Source organism: Carcharodon carcharias, chromosome 1 (assembly GCF_017639515.1).
Source record: "Carcharodon carcharias isolate sCarCar2 chromosome 1, sCarCar2.pri, whole genome shotgun sequence".
Classification (NCBI taxonomy): Eukaryota; Metazoa; Chordata; class Chondrichthyes; order Lamniformes; family Lamnidae; genus Carcharodon; species Carcharodon carcharias.
In genome coordinates this window covers 249042499-249061033 of record NC_054467.1, presented here as the reverse complement: position 1 = coordinate 249061033, position 18535 = coordinate 249042499, and the positions used below count along the sequence as shown (strand labels likewise).

The 18535-nt window shown below is 45.5% G+C and overlaps 1 protein-coding gene across 1 annotated transcript in view; it reads right to left on the bottom strand.

Moving 5' to 3' along the window:
• Positions 1-18535, bottom strand: part of LOC121278030 (dedicator of cytokinesis protein 2-like) — a 1199266-nt gene that overhangs the window by 989632 nt on the left and 191099 nt on the right. The window contains exon 8 of the mRNA XM_041188048.1: positions 18150-18304. Within this exon, the coding sequence (XP_041043982.1) occupies positions 18150-18304 (155 nt within the window). The remainder of the gene's footprint in view (positions 1-18149; positions 18305-18535) is intronic.

Here is an 18535-nt window from a genome sequence, read left to right as displayed (position 1 = left end):
GCCCCAGTTCTTCCACGGCTTCTCTTTTTTAGCTCCTCCTCACTTGTTCTCATTTACATCTTCTCTCTCAGATACTCTCAGGATGAGCTGCTTGCAACTGTCCCCAACTATTCAAGAAATATTCCAAAATAAACTGAACAAATGTAACATATTAAACCTATAGGGCAGTATTTTAGGACCCCCACCAATGGGCTTGCAAGTGGGGGGTCTGTACGATTACTCAGGTTGGCTTCTCACCCATTACCTGCCTGCATCCAACCTGTCCAGGGGCGGGCGAGGTCTAGGATGGCCCACAATCATTGAGCACTAAAGAGTGGCTTGCCACCCACCCTCAATTTTGAGGCCATCCTAAGGCCAGTTGGAGGAGTTCGGTGACAGAGGGAAGCCCAGCAGGTCACCTTGCTCAGGCCTCAATTTGGAGAGATGATGAAGGGTACTTCCATCCACTGGATCTCTTTCTAGATCAGTCAACCCCCTCCCCAAGGTCTGCCCCCACAGCCCCTCCCCCCTGCCTCCCAGGTGCTCGCTCACACCCCCTCTTCCCCTCCCTCCTCGGCTGTCCCTTCCCATCCCTGCCATTTGGCCCTGTGGCTTCTGTCACTTAGACTGGTGCAGTTGGAGCAGTGGCCACTGCAGGATATTCAGTCACTTCTAACTGTGTGATACGCGAATAGTATACATCATCACAGGAAACAATGCCATGACCTTGCTTTCTCTTCTAGACATCATGGCAAGCTGAAGCCACTGTAAAGTTGTTCTCAAATAAAATTAGTGTCTTTCCTTACCTTGACAGACTCTACAAATGTCCTGTGTTAGCACAATGAGACCATGAACATTAGAGCGACCACTCCCAGCCAGGTCTACAGAGCTGCCAGACAATCAGAATGGCAGGTAGCTCTCTGAGGCGGGACTGAGGCCTGCCTCCAGATAATTAATGCTCTAAATTAGTGCGTTAAATGGCTGCAAGGCTGTTGTGATTGGCGAGGGTGCATTTTGCGCCAATCTTTCAGCAGGCAGGGCAGGAAGCCCCACGCTCTGTAAAATCCTACCTAAAGTTCCACTCATCACATTCACATGTCCATTTTTCAAATCTTGCTTTCCAGAGATCAGGGCCTGAAGTTTCCATTTGGATGTGCTGGCTTTTTGGTACCATTGCCCCAGCGTTGGAATTTTAGATGCAGATTGTGTTCTATAATCTTTTACATGAGTTTAAAAGCATCGCATAGCAACTGGCCTACCTACAAAACCAGCCTCGCCTCTGGGGTGGATTAATCACCATTGGGAGTTTCCATGAATTGCCCTCATTAGCAGGCAATCAAAAAAGTTTCCTTTTATGCGTCTTGGGATCCTAATTGCCCCTGAGAACCTTTGCAGTCCTGTTAGGGAGGGAGATCCAGGATTTGACTCAGCAACAGTTAAGGAACGGCGATATAGTTCCAAGTCAGATGGTACGTCACTTGGAGGGGAACTTGAAGGAGGTGGTGGTCCCATGCGCCAGCTGCCTTTATTCACCTGGGCAGTAGGGATTGCGGGTTTGGATGGTGCTGCGAAGACCATAAGACCATAAGACAGAGGAGCAGAAATTAGGCCATTCCGCCCAACGAGTCTGCTCCACTATTCAATCATGGCTGATAAGTTTCTCAACACCATTCTCCTGCCTTCTCCCCGTAACCTTTAATCCCCTTACCAATCAAGAATCTATCTAACTCGGTCTTAAGTACACTCAATGACCTGGCCTCCACAGCCTTCTGTGGCAATGAATTCCATAGTTTCACCATTTTCTGGCTAAAGAAGTTTCTCCTCATCTCTGTTCTAAAAGGTCTTCCCTTTACTCTGAGGCTGTGCCCCCGGGTCCTAGTCTCTCCTACTAATGGAAACATCTTCCCCACGTCCACTTTATCCAGGCCTTTCAGTATTCTGTAAGTTTCAATCAGATCCCCCCTCATCCTTCTAAACTCCATCGAGTATAGAGCCAGAGTCCTCATACGTTCCTCATATGTTAAGCCTTTCATTCCTGGGATCATTCTCGTGAACCTCCTCTGGACCCTCTCCAGGGCCAAAACATCCTTCCTGAGATACGTAGCCCAAAACTGCTCACAATATTCTAAATGTGGTCTGACCAGAGCCTTGTAAAGCCTCAGCAGCATATCCCTGCTTTTATATTCTTGTCCTCTTGAAATAAATGCCAACATTGCATTTGCCTTCCTAACTACCGACTCAACCTGCAAGTTAAACTTAAGAGAATCCTGGACTAGGACTCCCAAGTCCCTTTGCAGTCCAGATTTCTGAATTCTCTCCCCATTTAGAAAATAGTCTATGCCTCTATTTTTCCTACCAAAGTGCATGACCTCACACTTCCCACGTTGTATTCCATCTGCCATTTCTTTGCCCATTCTCCTAACCTGTCCAAATCCTTCTGCAGCCTCCCCAATACTACCTGTCCCTCTACCTATCTTTGTATCATCTACAAACTTAGCCAGGATGCCCTCAGTCCCTTCATCTAGATCATTAATGTATAAAGTGAAAAGTTGTGGTCCCAACACTGACCCCTGCGGAACTCCATTAGTCACTGGCTACCTTCCTGAGAAGGACCCCCTTATCCCCACTCTCTGCCTCCTGCCAGACAGCCAATCTTCTATCCATGCTAGTACCTTGCCTCTAACACCATGGGCTCTTATCTTGTTGAGCAGCCTCCTGTTCGGCACCTTGTCAAAGGCCTTCTGGAAGTCCAAGTAGATAACATCCATGGGCTCTCCTTTGTCTAACCTACTCGTTACCTCCTCAAAGCATTCTAACAGATTTGTCAGGCATGACCTCCCCTTGATGAAACCATTTGCCCGATTTTACCAGGCATTTCCAAGTATTCTGAAATCTCATCCTTAATAATGGACTCTAAAATCTTACCAACCACCGAGGTCAGGCTAATCGGCCTGTAACTTCCTGTCTTTTGCCTCACTCCCTTCTTAAACAGGGGGGTTACATTAGCGATTTTCCAGTCCTCTGGGACCCTCCCTGACTCCAGTGATTCCTGAAAGATCGCCACTAACGCCTCCACTATCTCTTCAGCTATCTCCTTCAGAACTCTGGGGTGTAATCCATCTGGTCCAGGTGATTTATCCAACTTTCCTAGCACCTTCTCCTTGGTAATGGCCACCTTACTCAACTCTGCCCTTCGACTCTCTTGAACCTTGGGGATGTTACTCGTGTCTTCCACTGTGAAGACTGAAGCAAAGTACCTATTCAGTTCTTCCGCCATTTCTTTGTTCCCCACTCCTACTTCTCTGGCATCATTTTCCAGCGGCCCAATGTCCAATTTTGCCTCTCTCTTACCCTTTATATATCTAAAATAAACTCTTGCAATCTTTTTTTATATTACTGGCTAGTTTACCCTCATGTTTAATCTTCTCCCTCCTTATTTCTTTTTTAGTTGTCCTCTGTTGGTCTTTGTAGGCTTCCCAATCTCCTAGTTTCCCACTGCTCTTCGCCACATTGTATGCTTTCCCTTTAGCTTTTATGCTGTCCCTGACTTGTCAGCCATGGTTGCCCCGTCCTCCCTTTAGTATGCTTCTTCTTCCGAAGGAGCCTTTGTGCACAGAACTGTATCCTAATTCCGATCCTGATAGGTCTGGCAATAATTTTTCGACCATGCCCCCTAGTCCTAGACTCCCCCAGCCAGCAGAAATAGTTTCTCTCCACCCTATCTGTTCCCGCTTCAATCAAATCACACCTTAACCTTCTAAATTTGCCACATCCTGCAGACAAAACTAAAAAATACACCCCAGCAGGCGCAAAGTTAAAAGATTAAAGCAGCATTGTCTTTTCAAAACAATAAAGTATCAGGAAAGCTTTTACGTTCTCTCTACCTATGTGACAGAATGTAGCGAACAAAGCCAGCGTGTGTGGTTGCTGCAAGGAACTCCACTACCATCGCCGACACGATGATTTTCACCTCCCCAGTGGCCAGGCCACTGCCCCTTTAAACGAGCCACCACGTTTGCAAGTTCTAAAACAGCTTGTTCCTTTAGATTTGTTAAATCAGCAGCTGATCAGCTTCAGTGGATTCAAAGGAAGCATGAAATTGACAGTGACAAATGGGAAATATTCTGGACTGTGTTCGGCCTAAATTCTCAGTAATTACAGTTTCAAATTGTATTCAGTGGTAATTTTTTTTTTATATTGCATTTTCCGTACGATTGTTCTAATAAATCAGAATTCCTTAAGCGAAAAAGAAATATGTTTTCTTCAGATTTAACCAAGCTCCTCAGGTTTAATTTCACACCAATTCCAGTGTGTTACCTATCATTCCATGCAGTTTGATTGCCCCTGCAAAAGAACAGGTATAATTTGTAAACTTTCAATGTGTGGATGGAAATGCTGGAAATAAACAGTGTTGACCTTTCATCTCATCATGGCACTGTGCTAAGTAATTGTGTGTGTGGTGTGTTTTTTTTAAAGATCTCATTGCTAGCTCAGCAAGGGCAAAGTGCTGCTTGTTCTGGAACTCTGCCACACAGACTGGAACAGTAGGTTTGCACAATGGAGAGGTCCCTCTGATCATTTAGTCTCAACTACCCAATCGGCCGATTCTTTTGTCTTTTGCTACCTGAATCACGTCACATGGGATAACATGGAATTTCCAGGGCAGGAACAAGTCATTCAGTCCAACCAAGGGGGAGAGAGAGGGACCTAAGAAGCTTAAGTTCCGCTCCAGAGACTTTAAGCACAAAAATCTAGGCTGACAGTGCAGCGCTGAGGGAATGCTGCATAGTCAGAGGTTCCAACCTTCAAATAATACACTAAAGGTAGATGCAAAAGATTCCCATGCCACTGTTTTGAAGAAAAGGGAACTTATCCCCGATGCACTGACCAAGAATAGGATGGCAGCTCCAGCGGCAGCCACTTAATTGGCAGCGGCTGGCACAATGCCCTGGGTTTTACCCCCTACTGAGGAGGGTCGCATCCCCTGCCCACAACCCCCCATTGCTTTCAGATCTGGTGGTGCGACCTCTGCCATGTCCACCATGACAGTTTGAGGATTTAAATACACTTAAAAAAAGAAATCTGGAAGTAAAAAAGCTGGTGTCAGTAAAAGCGATACAAAGCTGTTTGGATTGCTCTCACGGCCCAACTCATGTCCTTCAGGAAAGGCAACCACCTGCCCTTCCCCAGCCTGGCCTATACATGACTCCCACCCCAAAACCCGTGTGGTTGACTCTTAATTGCTCCCAGGATGGCCAAATGATCTGTCGAACCGTAAAATCGGTACCTGTGACTCGAGAAGATCCACCACCACCTCCTCAGGGCAACTAGAGGTGGGCAGTTATGCCTGCCCTGTCAGCCACAGCCGCATCACAAGGAGTAAGAAAAGAGAAGGCCCATCAAAATGATCTCAACTGGAGGACAGCAATAAATATGGCCTTGCCCTGTGGTGCTCACATGTCAGAAGAGAATGTATCTTCTTTTCAAAAAGATCAGTATCGTTTTGCAAAATCACGCATACAGTCTTGATTTAATGTGGGTGATGGGGGGGTCTTGCCCACTGGTTTGAAGAACCATTGGGAACCCTGCATCCCTTCTGTCGGGGAGGCCCAATGAAATAGTGCCCATCAGGCGCATAACTGGCCAGTGTTGAACCTTCATCAGGATTTAGGACCCGCAGGTCTCAAATATTTGCCATCCGTATCCATATACTTATATGTCTATAGTTAGCTGGACTCTTATCTGACAAGGGAGTCAAAGGGTATAAGGTGTTGACAGGAAGGTAGAGCCACCATCAGATTCACCATGATCTTTTCAAATGGTGGAGCAGGCTCATGGGGCTGAATGGCCTACTCCTCCTCCCAATTCATATGTTCATATATCAATGACTTGGATGAAGGGGCCGAAAGGATGAGAGATAAATTTGCTGATGACGCAAAGATAGGTAGAAAATTAAGTTGTCAAGAGGACATAAAGAGTCTACCGAGGGATTTAGGTAGGTTAAGTGAATGGGCAACAATTTAGCTGATGGAGTCCAATGTGGGAAAATGTGAACTTGCCCACTTTATCAGGAAGAATAGAAAAGCAGCATTTTATTTAAATAGAAAGTGACTGCAGAACTCTACAGTACATAGGGACTTGGCTGCCATGATACATGAGTCACAAAAACTTGGTATGCAGCAAGTGATTAGGAAGACAAATAGAATTTTGGCATTTATTGCAAGGGGAATTGAGCATAGAAGCAGGGAAGAGTTGCTGCAGCTGTACAGGGCCTTAGTTAGACTGCATCTGGAGTACTGTGTACAGTTTTGGTCTCCTTAATTAAGAAAGAATATAATTACATTAGTTTGGAGAAGGTTCACTCGACTGATTCCTAGGAGGAAGGTACTATTTTATGAGGAAAGGTTGAGCAGTTTGGGCCTCATACCCGGTGGAGTTCAGAAGAATGAGCGGTGATCTTATTGAAACATGTAAGGTCCTGAGCGGCCTTGAAAGAATAGATGCTGAGAAGATGTTCCCCCTCCTGGGGTAGGCTAAAACTAGGGGGCACAGTTAAAAATTAGGGATCTCTCATTTAAGACAGAGATGAGCAGATTTTCTTTTTCTCTCGGAGGGTCGTTAACCTGTGAAATTCTCTTCCCCAGAGAGCAGTGGAGGCTGGGTCACTGAATTTATTTAAGGCTGAATTAAATAGATTTTTGATTGATAAGGGAGCCAAGGGTTATGGAGGACAGACAGGGAAGAGGACCTGAGACCACAATCAGATCAGGTTTGATCTTATCGAATGCAGGGTCGAGGGGGCCGAATGGCCTAATCTTGCTCCTAATTCCTGTGTTCTCGTGTGGGTAGAAATGCCACCTCCTCCCTCACTCTGAGACCTGCTGGTCATATCAGAGGCTGGCAGCTCTCCATTGCCAGGAGCAGTAGCTGCTGCTCGTAATACTCTAAGGACTGCACCAGGGATCGTCGCTGGATCCCGTGACATAGGTGAGTAAGGCAGGATGGAGTTCACGGGGAAGGCGTCTTAAAACATGGGAAATAGGAGCAGGTGCCGGATATTCAGCTCCTTGAGCCTTCACAACCACATAATGAGATCATTGCCGATCCTCTATGCCATTTCCCCACACTGTACCCATAACCCTTGATATCTTCAATATCTAAAAATCTCTGGATCTCTGTCTTAAATGTATTCAATGACTGAGCCTCCACAGCTCTCTGAGTTATTCCAAAGATTCACCACCCTCTGAGTGAAGAAATTCCTCCTCATCTCAGTCTTAAGTGGCCTACCCTTTATTCTCAGACTGCATCCCCTGGTTCTAGACACTCCAGCCAGGGGAAACATCTTTCCTGCATCTACTCTTGTCAAGCCCTGTAAGAATTTCGCATGCTTCAATAAGGTCAACTCTCACCCTTCTAAACCCTAGAGAATATAGGCCCAGTTTTCTCAATCTTTCCTCACAGGATAATGCCGCCATCCAGGAATCAATCTGGTGAACCTTCATTGCACTCACTCTATGACAAGTATATCCTCCTTAGGCTAGGAGACCAAAACTATAAGCAATACTCCAGGTGTGGTCTCACCAAGGCTCTATACAATTGCAGCAGGACACCATTACTCCTGTACTCAAATCCTGTTTGCAATAAATGGTAGCCAGAGAGGGGAATGGGCAAGGGGGTTGGGGGCAAGGGCAAGGGTTGGCATTCAGCAACTCACCCTTCCCAATGCCGGGTTCCTCGATCAGGCACTGAGCGTCTGTGAATGACGGGCTCTTGCGATGAGGCTGCAAGCATCCCTGACGGGGCTTGCTGCATGGTGTGGTCCCCTGGAGGCACAGGAGAGCCATGAAGCTCCAAGTTAATCCCTGAGCCACCATGAAATTCCAGTGGGCTCAGGAATACTTGGTGTCAAGTGGCTCATTAGAGAGCCTAACTGGCACCCGGCCAGGAGCAGGCAGGTTTGCCGCATGGGCCCCTTCCTGCTTCCGACTTAATCGCGGGATTAACTGTCAGCAGACTGACTTGTAGCCTCCAAGGTGATTCAATGGGACCGGCCGACATGTTTTTCACCATGACGGGCACTAAGTTCCACCCACTGTTGCAGAAAACATTGATTTCTTAGAAGCTTCCGGCATAGCACATAGAAACATAGGTCACAGGAGCAGCAGCAGGCCATTTGGCCCTTCGAGTCTGCGATGCCATTTAGGAAGATCACGCCTGAGCCGGTTGTGAACTGAAGCTTCACTTTCCTGTCTGCTCCCCACCGCCCCCCCCATAATCCTCGGCTCCCTTGTCTATCAAAAACCTATCTAACTCAGCCTTCTGCAGGAGAGAATTCCGCAGACTACTGACCCTCTCAGTGAAAATATTTCTCCTCGTCTCCATCTTACAAGGGAGACCTCTTATTCTTAAACCTGTCTCCCCTGGTTCTAGTCTGTCCCACAAGAGAAAACATCATCCCGGTATCCACCCTTTGGAGGGCCCTCAGGAGCTTATATGTTTCAATAAGATCACAGTCTTCTCAACTCCAATGAGCATTGGTCCAACTTATTCAACCTTCTTCATAAGATAAGCCCCTCATCCCAGGAATGAATTGAGTGAACCTTCTCTGAACTGCTTCTAAAGCAGTTATATCTTTTTTTTTTAAATAAGGAGACCAAAACTGTACACCGTATTCCTGATGTGGTCTCACCAAGGTCCTGTACAATTCGGTAAAACTTCCCCACTTTTATATTCTATTCCTCTTGCAAAAAATGCCAACATTCCATTTGCCTTCCTAATCATCTACCGTACCTACATATTAATGTTTTGTGCCAGAACACCTAGATCCTTCCTTTTTAATTCATTCAGGGCTTCGCTGGCTGGGCCAGCATTTATTGCCCATCCCTGATTGCCCTTGAGAAGATGGTGGTGAGCTGCCTTCTTGAACTGCTGCAGTCCATGTGGTGTAGATACACCCACAGTGATGTTATGGAGAGAGTTCCAGGATTTTGACCCAGCGACAGTGGAGGAACAGCAATATATTCCCAAATCAGGATGTTGAGTGACTTGGAGGACAACTTCCAGGTGGCCGTGTTCTGATGTGTCCACTGCCCTTGTCCTTCTTACTGGTCGTGGCATGGGTTTGGAAGGTGTTGTCTCAGGAGACTCGGTGAGTTCCTGCAGTGCATCTTGGAGATGGTACACACTGCTGCTACTGTGCATCGGTGGTGTAGAGAGTGAATGTTTGTTGATGGGGTGCCAATCAAGTTCTTGGTACCACCGAGTTCTGCAATCTCTCTCCATTTAAATAGTATACTGCTTTTCAATTCTTCTTGCCAATGAACAAGCTCACATTTACCTACATTTTACTCTACCTGCCATTTTTTTGCCCACTACTTAACCTGTCTATATCTCTTTGTAAACTCTACCTCCTCTTGGCAACTTACTTCCCTACTTATCTTGGTGTCATCACAAACTGAGCTACCATACATCTGGTCCCTTCACCCAAGATTGTAAAAAGTTGAGGGCCGAGCATTGATCCCTGCGGCACTCCACTAGTTACAGCCTTCCAATCCAAAAAACCCCACTTAACACTACTTCCTGCTTCCTGTTAGTGAACCAATCCTGTATCCATGCTAATATGTTACTCTCTACAGCAGGAGGCCAGTCAACCCATCTAGTCTGTGCCTGCTTTTCTGAAGAGAAATCTGATTAGCTCCACTACTCCGCTCTTTCCTCATGCCGCTGCAAAGTTCTTTTTTGCTTAAACTATTTATCCAAGTATTTATTGAAGGCTGTGATTGAATCTGTATCCACCACTGTGTCAGGGAGCTCAGTCCAAATTCTAACATGTTGTTACATAAAAACTGTATCTCAGCAAGGTGGCATTGCCTTCAGAGTTTTTAGGCAGGGATGATGGGAGGGAGTGGGGCGGGATAAAAGACAAGGAATGGATTTCTCCAAGAAAGAGGAAAAAATTGAGTCTGGCCTTGGCGCCAGGTTTTTCTAACATCAAGCGCCAAATCCTCCCATGGGCTTGGGGAGACCCAACATGCGTACTTCCATAGCTCACAAACTGCACACGCAACCCATGTGTGACTTCTCATGGCGTTTTTGTCTTTTCACGCTGGGATCGGGTGCGCAGTGCAGTTTGTGAGCCATGAACCGGGCGGCATGAGTACAGGTGTGGAAGTGGGCTAGTTAGAAGGCCTGCCTCAGTTCTCCAATACAGTATCTAAATGCCCAACAATGTTTAAAGGTCCTCAAAATTTCACCCCTCACCTCTCTCAACCCCTTACCCACACCTGATGCCAGCCTATGCTCCCTCAGATTGCCCATGTTACCTCAATGCTCCCATGAATCCTCCATGACCCCTCAGAACATCCATGCTACTCCATTCCAACTGTATGCCCCCTCTGTATCTTTCATGACCCTTCAGAACAACATGCCACCCCATGCCACCTCTACGCCCCCATGTATCCTTCATGACCCCACGCTGCTTCTATGCCCCCCGTGAGCCCCCCATTGCTCCCCCTCAGGTCACGAATGCCATCCCATGCTGCTTCCATGCCCCCCATGAGCCCCCCATTCCTCTTTAGTACCCACTCACCCAGTATGTATAATATGCAGTCCTCAGATTTCATGCAGTATCAATGGAAAATATTATACATTCCTTCAGAAGAAAACCCTTGTCATCTAATAAAAACCTCCATATCACTGATACTGAGAAAAAGCTGCATGCTGCATGTAAAATAAATTGTGATACTTGTGATTCTATTAACTTGCCTCAACAATATCAAACCATATCAAATGGGCAACAGAGGATCATGGGGAAAAGATGGTATAGTGGTATAGTCACTGCACAACTATTCCAGAGGCCTAGGCTAATGGTTTGGGGACATGGGTTCAAACCCATCGATGCAGCATTATGCTGCTTCGTCCACTGGAAAAGCATTGTATTGCGTGTAAATAAATGCACAAGGCTTGTCAATGTGAGGGGCAGCTTACCTTTGAAAAACAGATCCCTATAATAGTGGCATATTGGCACTGTCACCAGACTAGTAATGCATAGACCCAGGCTAATGCTCTGGGGATCTGGGTTCAAATCCCACCATAGCAGATGTGAAATTTGAATTCAATAAAAATCTGGAATTAAAAGTCTAATGATGACCATGAAACCATTGCTGATTGTTGTAAAAACTCATCTGGTTCACTAATATCCTTTAGGGAAGTAAATCTGCTGTCCTTATGTCTGGCCTACATGTGACTCCACATCCACAGCAATCTGGTTGACTCTTAAAAGCCCTTTGGACAAGGGCAGTTGGGCATGGGCAATAAATGCTGGCCCAGGCAACGAAGCCCACATCCCATGGAAAAATAAAGAATATCAAATAACTTGCCTCTGCACCCAGACAAGAACTCAGCCCCTAATTTTGAAAATGTGGATTTGGAGAAGTAAAAGATTAGAAATGGATAGTTCATACCAGTACATTTTCTTTAATTCATTTTTATGGGATGTGGGCTAGGCTAGTATTTATTGCCCATCCCTAATTGCCCTTAAGAAGGTGGTGTTGAGCTGCCTTCTTAAACCGCTGCAGTCCATGTGGTGTAGGTACACCCACAGTGCTGTTGGGGAGGGAGTTCCAGGATTTTGACCCAGTGACAGTGAAGAAATGTCGATATATTTCCAAGTCAGGATGGTGAGGAACTTGGAGGGGAACTTCCAGGTGATGGTCTTCCCATATATCTGTTGCCCTTATCCTTCTAGATGGTAATGGGCATAGGTTTGGAGGGGCTGTCGAAGGACCCTTGTTGAGTTTCTGCAGCGCATCTTGTAGATGGTACACATTGTTGCCACTCTGTGTCAGTGGTGGAGGGGGTGAATGTTTGTGGCTGGGGTGCCAATCAATCGGGCTGCTTTGTCCTGGATGTTGCCAAGCTTCTTGAGTGTTGTTGGAGCTGTACCGATCCAGGCAAGTGGGGAGTATTCCATCACACTCCTGACTTGTGCCTTGCAGATTTTGGACAGACTTTGGGGAGTCAGGAGGTAAGTTATTCACCGCAGGATTCCTAGCCTCTGACTTGTTCTTGTAGCCACAGTATTTATATGGCATGTCTAGTTCAGTTTCTGGTCAATGGTAGCCCCCAGGATGTTGATACTGGGGGATTCAGTGATGGTAATGCCATTGAATGTCAAGGGGTGATATTTAGATTCTCTTATGTTGGAGATGGTCATCGCCTGGCACTTGCATGGCGTAAATGTTAATTACCACTTGTCAGCCCAGGCCTGGATATTGTCCAGGTCTTGCTGCATTTGGGAATGGACTGCTTCAGTGTCCCAGGAGTCACGAATGGTGCTGAACATTGTGCAGTCATCAGCGAACATCCCTTTTTCTGACCTTATGATGGCAGGAAGGTCATTGGATGAAGCAGCTGAAGATGGTTGGGCTGAGGACATTACCCTGAGGAACTCCTGCAATGATGTCCTGGAGCTGAGATGATTGACCTCCAACAACTACAACCATCTTCCTTTGTGCTACATATGACTGCAACCAGCGGAGAGTTTTCCCCCTGATTCCCATTGAATCCAGTTTTGCTAGGTCTCTTTGATGCCACACTCAGTCAAGTGCCATCTTGATGTCAAGGGCAGTCATTCTCACCTTACCTCTGGAGTTCAGCTCTTTTGTCCATGCTTGAACCAAGGCTGTAATGAGGCCAGGAACTGAGTGGCCCTGGCGGAACCCAAACTGAGTTTCAGTGAGCAGTTTATTTCTAAGCAAGTGCTGCTTGATAGCACTGTTGATGACCCCTTCCATTAATTCACTGATGATCAAGAGTGGATTGATGGGATGGTAATTGGCTGGATTGATTTTGTCCTGCTTTTTAAAGGACATACCTGGGCAATTTTCCACATTGTCAGGTAGATGCCAGTATTGTAGCTGTACTGGAACAGCTTGACTAGGGGTGCAGCAAGTTCTGGAGCACAAGTCTTCAGTATTATTTCTAGAATATAGTCAGGGCCCATAGCCTTTGCAGTATCTAGTGCCTTCAGCCGTTTCTTGATATCACCTGGAGTGAATCAAGCTGGCTGAAGACTGGCATCTGTGATGCTGGGGACCTCGGAGGAGGCCGAGATGAATCATCCACTTGGCACTTCTGGCTGAAGATTGTTGCAAATACTTCAGCCTTATCTTTTGCAATGATGTGCTGGGCTCCTCCATCATTGAGGATGGGGATATTTGTGGAGCCTCCTCCTGCAGTGAATTGATTAATTGTCCACCACCATTCATGACTGAATCTAGCAGGACTGCAGAGCTGAGAACTGATCCGTTGGTTGTGGGATTGCTTAGCTCTATCACTTGCTGTTTGGCATGCAAGTAGTCCTGTGTTGTAGCTTCACCAGGTTGACACCTCATTTTTAGGTATTCCTGGTGCTGCTCCTGGCATGCCCTCCTGCACTCTTCATTGAACCAGGGTTTACCCCCTGGCTTGGTGACAATGGTAGAGTTGGGGGATATGCCGGGCCATGAGGTGACAAATCGTGGTTGAGTACAGTTCTGCTGCTGCTGATGTCCCACAGTGCCTCATGGATGCCCGTCTTGAGCTGTTTGAAATTTATCCCATTTAGCACAGTGGCAGTGCCACACAATGCAACAGAGGGTATCCTCAATGTGAAGGCAGGACTTCTTCTCCACAAAGACCTTGCGGTGGTCACTCCTACTGATACTGTCATGGACAGATGCATCTGCAGCAGGCAGTTTGGGGAGGATGAGGTTGAGTATATTTTTCCTTCTTGTTGGTTCCCTCAACACCTGTTGCAGTTGCGGTCTAGTAGCTATGTCCTTTAGGACTTGGCCAGCTAGGTCTTTGGTGGTGCTACGGAGCCACTCTTGGCGATGGACATTGAATCAGCCAATTTGATTCACTCCAGGTGATATCAAGCAACAGTTGAAGGCACTAGATACTGCAAAGGCTATGGGCCCTGACTATATTCCAGAAATAATACTGAAGACTTGTGCTCCAGAACTTGCTGCACCCCTAGCCAAGCTATTCCAGTACATTGCCATCAATGTCCATCGCCCAGAGTGCGTCCTGTGCCCTGGCCATCCTCAATGCTTCCTCCATGTGATGTGCAACATGGAGAAGCACTGATTCATCAGCTGAGGGAGGGTGGTACGTGGTAATCAGCAGGAGGTTTCCTTGTCTATGTTTGACCTGATGTCATGAGATCTCATGGGATCCGGAGTTAAACTTTGTGCCTATAAAAATAGTAGTATTGAGGAACTATGCGGGATCTTTTTCTGGGTACTAGAAGATATTCCCTGGTTACTATGTTTCAGAAACTTTGTAAACATATCAGGAAAACGGCATTCAAAAATCCTGGTTGTGTTGCCTTTTTGACCCAACAACAACAACTTGCTATGATATGGTGCCTTTAAAATAAAATATCTCAAGGCACCTCCCAGCAGTGTTAATTTGCTACCAAGCCGCATAAGGAGATAATTAGGAAAGGTGATCAAAAGTTTAGGCATTGAGATAGATTTTAAGAAGAATTTTAAAGGAGGAGAGAGAGATAAGAAAGCAGAGAGGTTCAGGGAGGGAATTCCAGAGCTTCGGTTGAGACAGCTAAACTCACAGCCGCTAGTGGCAGAACAATAAAAATCAAGGAAGCGCAAGAGGCCAGTATTGGAGGAGCGCAGATATCTCTAATAACAGCCAGAAATTATGATACAGAAAACCTTCCCCCTTTTACAACGAGGAAATTCTTCCTCTCCACAGCCCAAGCATGGCCTCAGCTTCACGATCTCCCCGATCAGATTTGGCATGAATTAAATGCAGAGGGAAGCTCCCACTTCATGTTGCGATGACATGTTTCCACCCAACTGCAGTAAACCAGCTTGTACTGCATCTGGGTGACACTTCCATTTCCCAGACCAGCCATTCTTCTCACCTGCCTCATTGATGCTGACAAGCTGATGTCAATCTATGCAGTCAGTTTTGTGTTGTCGACTAAAACGCAGGGGAAAATGTGTTGGGGTTGATCCAAACCAATTTTCCTTCCACCCACTGCAGCTGGTGAGCGGAGGTGTGCATTCCATCAATCACAATGGATGAAAGGCCTTGGTCCTAAGTGTGAAGAAGCAGTGTTCTAACCCATTGCAACACCTTCATGATGTGCAATCTTGTTAGCACTGGTAGTTGCCTAGATTCAGGGAGCTCGTGAGATGCCAACTGATTCATATCTCCAGATTTCCCTGATTAGATCACGCCTATGTTTATCATGGCTATTGACTTTGGCTGCGTTAGTACACCAACATTAGCGTTATGAAGAGATTTCTGACTTCCCTTGACATTAATGTTGGTATTCTCATCAGAGGTCTGATCGCACTGAAATAAACAATCTCTTGATTTACCAGCCTGAATCTTGCCACATATCACCAGTTGGAAGCTTCCTTATCCTGAATGTAAGTCTACACAGACCGCAGTTTATAGCTGGCTTTCAGCAACTTGTGTTCAAAGTTGCAATGAGGCATCACAAACAGCGCTAAATCAGGGCAACGTCATCACACTGTTTGAATATGAAAAAGCAACAGTCTTTCTAAGGCAAACCTTCAAACTTGCAAAGATCTCAAAAGAGACTCCATTGCCAGTTGCTTGTGACAGTAAAGGAACGGAGGTATTTTTCCAAATCAGGATGGCGAGTGACTTGGAGGGGAGCCTCCAGGTGGTGGTGTTCCCATGTGCCTGCTGCCCTTGTCTTTCTAGATAGTAGCAGTCATGGGTTTGGAAGTTGCTGTCTAAGGAGCATTGGTGAATCCCTGCAGTGCATCTTGCAGGTGGTGCACACTGCTACTACTGTGTGTCGGTGGTGGAGGGAATGAATGTTTGTGGAAAGGGGACCAATCAGGAGGTGAGTTACTCGCCACAGGATTCCTAGCCTCTGGTGTAAGGAAGATCAGGCTGAATGTAAAAAGTACAGAGGGGGAGTAGAAAAAACAGGGGCTGAAAGACATTGCAAGAATGGATTGATGGCCAACATAAAAGAGAATCCAAAAGTCTTTTATAGGCTCAGTAACAGTAAAGAATTGTCAAGAGGAGTGGTGGGGCTTGTTATGGACGAAAAAAATAAAAGTTCATTTGGCCCATCACATCCATGCCAGTTTATTGACAGAGCTACCCAATTAGACCCGTTCTTCCATTCATTCACCAGAGCCCTGCAATTTTTCCCTGTCAAGTATTTATTGAATAAGAGTATAATTTCCTATGGACACAAATATGGAGTGACATTGTAAACTTTTCTGAACATTCCCTTTACATTAATGGGTTTGCTAAAAGTTAAAACAGGAAACAATAAATCTTCATAAAATCTTTCATCCTACAGTATCTGACAACATCCATTTACTTTAAGAAGTGACCTACTTAATACACTGGCAGATAGAAATTCAGAATGAATTGTCCCCATTGGGAATGCTAACAGTGCCTGTTTGGGGAGAGCCACCTGAGGTTCTGAGAGATTGGTGGGATGGTTCTGCTCATTACTATTCATCTCACCCTCTACACACACAGCAGCATCAGCACTAGCACCAGCACCAGTCATTCAATTGCTCCTGCCAATAAAAATTGCACTATCATAGACATCAAACGAAGAAGTAATAATTCAATAAACAAGTGTTCAATCGATGGAACGGAATTCCTTGGGACATAGTGGACCTTGTCAGTATTGATTCAAACAAATGTGAATCAGATAGATTTATTTTAGGTGACAATATTTTCGGATACAGTATATGAGTAATCTTAGACATGATATGCAGTAAGCATAACTTGCCTGGGAGGGACAGGTGTATTTGGGTCTACGGTTACTAAGGCTTTCCACTCTTAGAGTTCACCTCATACCATGTCTGGCTCTGATGCAAAGGATATTTTTTAATTAATTCATGCAATGCGGGCATCACTGCCATGGTCAGCCATTATTGCCCATCCCTATTTGTTCTTGAGAAGGTGGTGATTAGCCACCATCTTGAGCTTCGTGCAGTTCCCTGTGGTGTACATACATCCACAGTGCTGTTAGGGAGTGAGTTCCAGGATTTCAAACCAGTGCCAATGAAGGAACGGTTCCAAGTCAGGGTAGTGTGAGGCTTGGAGGGGAGGTGATGGTCTTCCCCAAATCTGCTGCCCTTATTCTCCTTGGAGGGAAATGTTAGCATAGTGGCAATGTCACTGGACTAGTAATCCTTGGACTAGTGACTCTGGATAATGGTCCACGGATGTAGGTTCAAATTCCACCACAGCAACTGGTGGAATTTAAATCCAATTAATAAATCTGGAATTGCAAGCTTGCCTCAGTAATGGTGACCATGAAACTATATCAATTGCCATAAAAAGAAACCATCTGGCTCACTATTGCCCTTTAGGGAAGGAAATCTGCTGTCCTAACCTGGTCTGGCCTACATGTGACTCCAGACCCACAGTAATGGTCTAGTAAGCCACTCTGTTCAAGGGCAATTAGGGATGGGCAACAAATGCTGGCCATGCCAGTGATGCCCACATCCCATGAGTGAAAATAGAAAAGAAAGGCAATAGAGGTCATGGATGTAATAGACATTGATTGCTATGATTAATCAGCAAGTCCTGTAACATTACATGATCCAATATCCGAGGTATAGAAGGTGGATTAGATTGACCTCTAGCAATTCCTTACTCCTATGAAAAGCCTCAAATTCTATTAAATTCAAATTTATAATGAGAAACAATATTTGTGAACGAAGCAGGAAATGGATGCTTTCTGACTTTACCAGTAGTCATCATAAAACCACAATGAGTAAAATTAACATGGTCTATCAGATGACTCTTTAGTCTGCCTGAGCTAGCAGACTGTGTCAACTTTTATGGAGAATAATTAGGAAGGTATAGGGAATTCTCCATGAATGTGGTTTGTGTCATATTTTATGCTGGATACTTTATCAGGTTCAACTCCACCAAACTTTCCCTATAAGTGGACATTGTGTCCTCTATATGTGGAGTATACCATTACAGCACAAGGTGAAGGCCCACAGGCTGAAGAAGGTTGCTTTAAGAAGGCGGTCCACCACCACCTTTTCAGGTCATCTAGGAACGTTCAATGAATTGTCAGTCTTACCAGTGATGTCCGCATCCGAGGGAATGAGGAATACAAATAAATTGTAAACTCTCACCTGATTATCTTCTGCTCCTGAGGGTCATAAAGAGACATGAAGAGTTCCGCTTCTTCACCAATTTTACAGACAAAATTGCGGACCCAGATGAATAGGGCATTTGTGGGCGAAGAATTCAAACGGGCAAACCTGCTGTACTCACTCTGGTTCTGAAACTGTCAGAAGGGAGGAAATGAAAACAATATCAAACTACTGTACTGCAATTTAACTGGCAGAAAGCGATGCAAGTTTTTCAAAAGTCATTCTCAGAAGCTTAAAATCGAGTTACTCAGGTGGTGGATTGACACTGTGATTTAAAATGCTCACTTTTTGTTAACAACACCCATTTTCAGCTGCAACCAAGGCACAGTTTTAAAGCATTTTATTAAAATAAAAGTACATTTTAA